Raw genomic sequence first — 6,190 nt, forward strand, 5'->3', positions numbered from 1 at the left:
CTCAGCAGACCGCCTCAGGTTCGAGGAGCATCTACCTGCGAGGTCCCACGAGTCTCCCTCAGCGTCCCATACTTCGGGACAGGCGGCCGCTGATTCGGCCGGATGGGGAGAGGCATGTAACTTTATGTTCTTCATTCTTGTTCATATTATATGTTCAAAATCATAATATAAACTAATACTTTTTATTTATCACTTGGACAGGTCTTGGATGGTTATGGATTATGCTGGGGGTCATCGTCGCCTCCCCAATGGCATCCTCGGCCTGCTGTGCAGGAAATACTTCCCTAGACTGGTTGAGTACGCTGGAGTAACGGGCCCAGCCTACACCTTCGACCACTACGCCGTCGCCCCCGATGCAGTAGACCGGGACGGTCGGGAATTCAATAATAAGGCGGAGCGGGTGAAGTAAGAGCTGTGGGTAAGTCTTAGTATAATGTAAAATATGTCGCATTCGTTGCAAATTCTTGAAATAATGTATGGATACATCGTTTTTGTATGCATTATTTCTTCAGATGTGAGGCTGGATACGAGGCTAGGGCGGATGTGGTGGCCACCACGAGCTGTAAGAGGCTCGTCGTGGACATGCACTATGAGGCCCGAATCTAGACCATCGTCATCTACCACGGCTCCGTCCTTGGGGAGAGGGTGACCAAGCAGCAAGCCCGAACCATGTCGTTGACCAGGGACCAGTACCTATAGGTAAAGTCATGCATGTTTGGTACCAGTACTCCATGCATGAATTTTATTTTATCTTCTGATATGCACTTTACGTGTTTACTTTGTAGATGATTCCACATTGGTGCGCCACACATCCTCTGTGCTGGGAGCAGATGGTGGATAGGTGGTGTTCTGCTGAGTGGGACAAGGCGCACAACGCTAGCCGGGAACAGCGTATGATGATGCAAGGTCCCTCCCACCACCAAGTCAGCCGGAGCCTAGGCCAATATGTCGAAGCATGGGTACACCCTCTTTTTTATTTAGGTATATAGCACTGGATTACATATTATTTCTAACTATCTCGTTGGTTTTCTTGCCGTCGGCATCACATGGTGGCCGGCCTTGCTCCACCTTCTCGGCATATGCTATGGCCCATAAGGGCAAGGCAACGTCTGACGCCACCTATAACCCGGATGACGGGCCCGAGGCCTACACTAACCCCGCCGTCTACAGTCGCCTTCATGACTACACCGCCATGGCGCAGGAGGTCCATAGCCCAGATTATGATCTGAGCACCAAGCCGATCGACCCCGATGTGCTCATGAGGGTCGGAGGAGGCAAGAGACATGGGCGGTACTGGATTGCCGACGGGGCAATCGACTCGTCTTCCACTCCCACTCTGTCTCAGGTGCGAGCAAGGAGCACCGGCTCGAGTCCAGCCATACGACCTCGGCACGACAGCTCACAGCATCGCATACAACAACTCGAGGTTAGTGCTTCTGTAACTCGTTCTTCCTTGAGTTATATACCTTCTCTTTGAGTTACTATAACGTTGGCTTGCAATATTACAGACCCAACTAGAAGAAGAGATGAGGGAACGTCAAGAGATGGAGGCGAGGATAATGGCGGAGCGGGAGGCTCGCCTGGCGGCTGATCAGAGGATGACGAAGATGTTCCAGTACATGGAGAGCCTTGGCGCCGCACAGGGTTTCGCTCCGCCACCTCCATTGTTCCCTACACTTGACCCTGCTATGTTCCATACTCCTGTGAGTATCAAAATTGTAGTTACATGTTGGTAATGCATATGGTATAACACATGCAATCTCTTCTCTGTGCAGGGCCAATCTGGGGTGGCATCCAACAACCCTCATGAAGGGTTCAGCCCAACGCAGCACCAGTCCAACCGCCCACCTCCATGAGAGTTATGTTTTTAGTGTTTCGAACACAAAACTTATGTTGAATACTTGTCAGAGCTTGTGAACTTGTGTTGATACTTCTGAACTTCTGTTAATACTGTTTGTGTTGAGAACCTCTCAACTTATGTTGAATACTTATGTCAGAATTTGTGTTAATACTGTTTGTGTTGGCTATATATGTCTGTGATGATCTGTGATGTATATATGTGATACCTGTGAAATATCTTTTGTTTGTTTGGATGGAATAGGGAAAACAAATAAAAAAGATGTGTACTGGTCACTTTGCCGAGTGTAACACTCGGCAAAGAGGTGCTTTGCCGAGTGTCAGAACCATAGCACTCGGCAAAGAACCAAGACCTGGGCACCGTTATAGGTTCTTTGCCGAGTGTAATGGCTCTGGCACTCGGCAAAGAAGCACGCTTTGTCGAGTGCCATACCAGGCACTCGGCAAAGTACCTGACATGGGGACCTCTCTGGCGGATTCTTTGCCGAGTGCTGTCAGGCAGACACTCGGTAAAGGTAACTCCTTTGCCGAGTGTCGCCTGGGACACTCGACAAAGACTCCGTCACCCGTCGCCGTAACGGCTGCTTTTCTTTGCCGAGTGCTCTCTGACACTCGGCAAACCATCGAGTGCCTGAGAAAAAGTACTCGACAAAGACGGCTTTGCCGATGCACTATATGCCGAGCCCTCTTTGCCGAGTGCGACACTCGACAAAGCGTTTGCCGAGTGTTTTTAAGGCTTTGCCGAGTGCTTCAGGCACTCGGCAAAGTTGTTGGTTCCGGTAGTGAATTTACTAAAAATAATTAATAGTTGAACTAGTAGTTAGAGTGTTTAGATGTCTTCAACTAATTTTAGCAGCTAACTATTACTCTGGTGTATTCAAACACCCCTTAGTTATCACTCTTCCTTCGGAACCATTTATGTTACAAGCGAGGCGTCGTTGGTGAGACCGTGAGAGCCATGTTATGTGTCTGTCACTATCAGGCATTTTTTAATCGTACTAATAGTGTCGCAGATTGCATGTCTCCCATAAAGTCACAATCAGCAATCAGGCTATAACTTTCTTGCGTCCGGGGTCCGGGCCTGTTTAGCTGCGTACAGGGAGAGCGCAGCCAGAAGACACGATAGACCGTGGACCTAGCTAGCTAGTAGCAAGCGTTTCTTTCTGTCAGATCGCGCTCCGATTCACCTGCCTGGGTGCAGCCAACAGCGGCCTAAAGGGATCGTGAGACCGATCCATTTGGAGCAGCGCTGCACACCAGTCGTTAAGATTCTCCCTGTCAGTAGTTGACGGCGATGAGTGCGCAGACAGGGATGGCAACCTGATGCAGTGGACGTGTACTGACGTTCCTGTTGGGTTGCTCCATGATTGAGCCCAGCCGCCCTCCTCCTGTGATCGGAAAAGCAGGAAAGGGATCGCCCGCATGATGAGCAGCCAGCCTCCGCTCTGCTGCTGCCAAAATAGGTCTATTATTATTGTTTTATTTTTGCTCGCGACAAGGACGTACGCGCGCACATTTATCCACCAACACGCTTACACGCGCGTACGCACGCTTGCATTAGGCCTATATATTTTAATAGAAATATATTATATATGCTCCTAGCATACAAGTTACTACTAACTCTTATAAAAAATATTGTACTCTGGAACGAAATAAAGAAATAGTAGAAAAAGACAACTACAGAATACATTTATTATGGAACGCACGTACGTAAGAAGGGAGTACACAATATATAATAATACATCTAGGTCTAGCTAGCTAGGCAGTACTGAAAAGGAAAGGTAACTGTCACGCTCGCTCACCATCCGGTACACTACACTACACTACCTAGCTAGACTAATAACAGGCACACATTTACTTGCAACTGCAGGTAGGTATTACATTACACACATAAGCATCGATCAAACCGGGTGCTGCTACTACGTACTGACTCCACACCAGCAGCTAGCATGCATGGTGCAACTGGGCGTTCTTTTTTTTTCTTTCTTTACACATCTCATATCGACCACGTTACGTTCTGCTACAAGGTAAGGTATTACGTAGTAGTAGAAGCTAGAAGACGATCGGTCGAGCTTTCCTCCTCTGATCCCCACCCCTGCAGGCCACGTGTCTCAGCCCCCTCAGCACACCGCGTGACGTGGCACCACCCTCGCCTCCAGCGGTGCAGCCATCTCACACGACAGCCTCAGCACTTCGGATAGGTCGACGCCGCCGCCGCGTGGCTCGTCGGACGGCGGCAGCCATTTGAACTCGTACAGCAGGGTGGCGACCCAGAATCCGACGGTAGCCACCGCGAGTGACTTGCCGGGGCAGCTCCGCCTGCCGGACCCGAAAGGCGCGAGCCGGAGATCCGAACCCATTATCGGGACGTCCTCGGCGGCAGGGCCCATGAACCTCTCGGGCCTGAACTCCATTGGCTCAGGCCACAGGCTGGGGTCATGGGTTATGGCCCACATGTTCACCATGGCGGTGGTGCCCGCGGGCACAAGGTACCCGCCTACGTGCACGTCTGAGGTGGCGAGGCGCGCCCAGGAGAGCAGTGGGCCTGGCGGGTGCAGGCGTAGCACTTCCTTGATGACCGCCTGGAGGTAGGGCAGCGAGGCCGTGTCCGACTCCGTCACGGCCTGGCCCAGCCCGACCACCCGGTCCAGCTCCTCCTGGACCTTGCTCTGCACGTCCTGGTGCAGCACCAGACGGGCCAGCACCCACTCGATCAGGACTGCCACCGTGTCCGTGCCTCGGAAGATCATCTCCTGCGAGGTGTGCGATCACAAGTTAAAGGCGCGTTCGCCTTATCGGTCTTTCTTTCTTTTCTTTTCCCTGCTGATAGTTGAAGAGCGAGCAGGGTGGGTGCAACGTGCATACGTACCCACAGAACGGCGATCATGTCGGCGTCGGAGAGCTTGTCGTCGCCCTGGAGGGAGAGCAGGACGTCCGTGAAGTCCATGACGGCGGTGTCGACGCCGCGGCCGAGGCGGGCACGGTGCTCGCCGATGATGTTGCCAACGAAGCGGTTCACCCGCGGGACGAGCGCGCAGCACCTGGCCCGGGTCTTCTGCAGGTCGAAGCGGGCGAGCCACGGGAGGTGGTCGGACCAGTTGAGCTGCCCAAGCAGGTCGTAGCCTTCGTCTACCAGGGCCTTGAGCTCCTCGGCCTCCCGGCTGTCCGCCATCAGGTCGTACCTGCGGCCGAACACCGACCACATGACGTTGTGCAGCGACGCGCGCTTCAGGAACCGGCGCGCCACGACGACGGGGGCGTGGGCCGCGGCGGTCGTCGTGGCGTCCACCATCTGGCGCGCGATGGCCGCGCGCTGCGCCGCGGAGGCCGCGATCTGGCGCGGCGAGAAGAGGTGCGCGGACGCGACGCGCCGGAGCGCGCGCCAGTAGGCGCCGTGCGGGGCAAAGCCGATGGCGCGGTGGAACAGGAGCCCGTACGCGGACTCCTTGACGGGGCGGTCGGCGAAGGCGGCGCTGGCGAGCAGCTCCCGCGCGACGTCGGGGTCGGCGGTGACCACCACCCGGGTCTCGCCAAGCGAGAACGCCATGAGGCGGCGCCTGCTGGCCTGTCTCTCGGCCGCCGCCGAGAGCTTGCGGTGCGCCAGGCCGGTCATCAGGCCCATGCTGCCGACCACCGGCAGGCCCCGGGGTCCCGGGATGGCGGCACGGACGATGCCCAGCCCGGCCCGCCTGGTCCACCAGTACCACCCCCAGGCGGGGCCGCCCGGGGACGCCCAGTGCAGGAGCGACGTGACTACGCAGGCCGCGACGAAGACCGCGGCGAAGCCGAGCAGGCGCTGAGGGTCGCCGCATTTGGCGGCCAGGGAAAGGTACAGCAGCCAGCCGCAGTCCTCTGTTGGCGGCGCCATGGCTAACTAACCTTTTTTTTTGTGTGTGTGTCGATTGGATGCACTACTACTACTACTCCCGATTCGGGACACAGGAAAGGAGGTGGTCGTTTCCTTCTCGTGTGGAAGTGGGAAGACCGGAGGCCGCCTTGTTCAAGTCTTCGGAGGACTGGAAATGGCGGCCCCTTGAATTTATAGCTGCGGCAGAGCGCAGACGTTGACGCGGTGTGTGCTTATAGCTGCTAAAAGTAGTTAACTGACCATAAACACACAAACAGGGGAGGATTTCTTTTAAGGCAAGGCAATAATGGCGGGAGCAAGCTACTATACTAATGTTTTAAGACCACTCTTAGGGCCAGTTTGAAAACAACTTTTTACCGCGGGATTTTTATTTTCCCAGGAGAATTTAGTTCATTTTCCCTTAGAAAATATGAATCCCTTGGTAAAATATAGTTCTCAAGCTAGCCCTTAATATAAAATAAACTA

The 6,190-nt window shown here is 54.1% G+C and overlaps 1 protein-coding gene across 1 annotated transcript; it reads right to left on the bottom strand.

Annotated features, from left to right (window-relative positions):
• Nucleotides 1-3,519: 3,519 nt before the first annotated feature.
• On the bottom strand, nucleotides 3,520-5,793 carry LOC100274430 (putative cytochrome P450 superfamily protein). Its single transcript, NM_001148789.1, has 2 exons — nucleotides 4,727-5,793; nucleotides 3,520-4,610 (listed from the first exon to the last, which is right to left on the bottom strand). The coding sequence occupies exons 1-2, from the start codon at nucleotides 5,723-5,725 to the stop codon at nucleotides 3,978-3,980; spliced, it is 1,632 nt and encodes a 543-aa protein (NP_001142261.1). The 5' UTR covers nucleotides 5,726-5,793; the 3' UTR covers nucleotides 3,520-3,977.
• Nucleotides 5,794-6,190: the final 397 nt, after the last annotated feature.

The sequence above is a fragment of the Zea mays genome, chromosome 4 (assembly GCF_902167145.1).
Source record: "Zea mays cultivar B73 chromosome 4, Zm-B73-REFERENCE-NAM-5.0, whole genome shotgun sequence".
Taxonomy (NCBI): Eukaryota; Viridiplantae; Streptophyta; class Magnoliopsida; order Poales; family Poaceae; genus Zea; species Zea mays.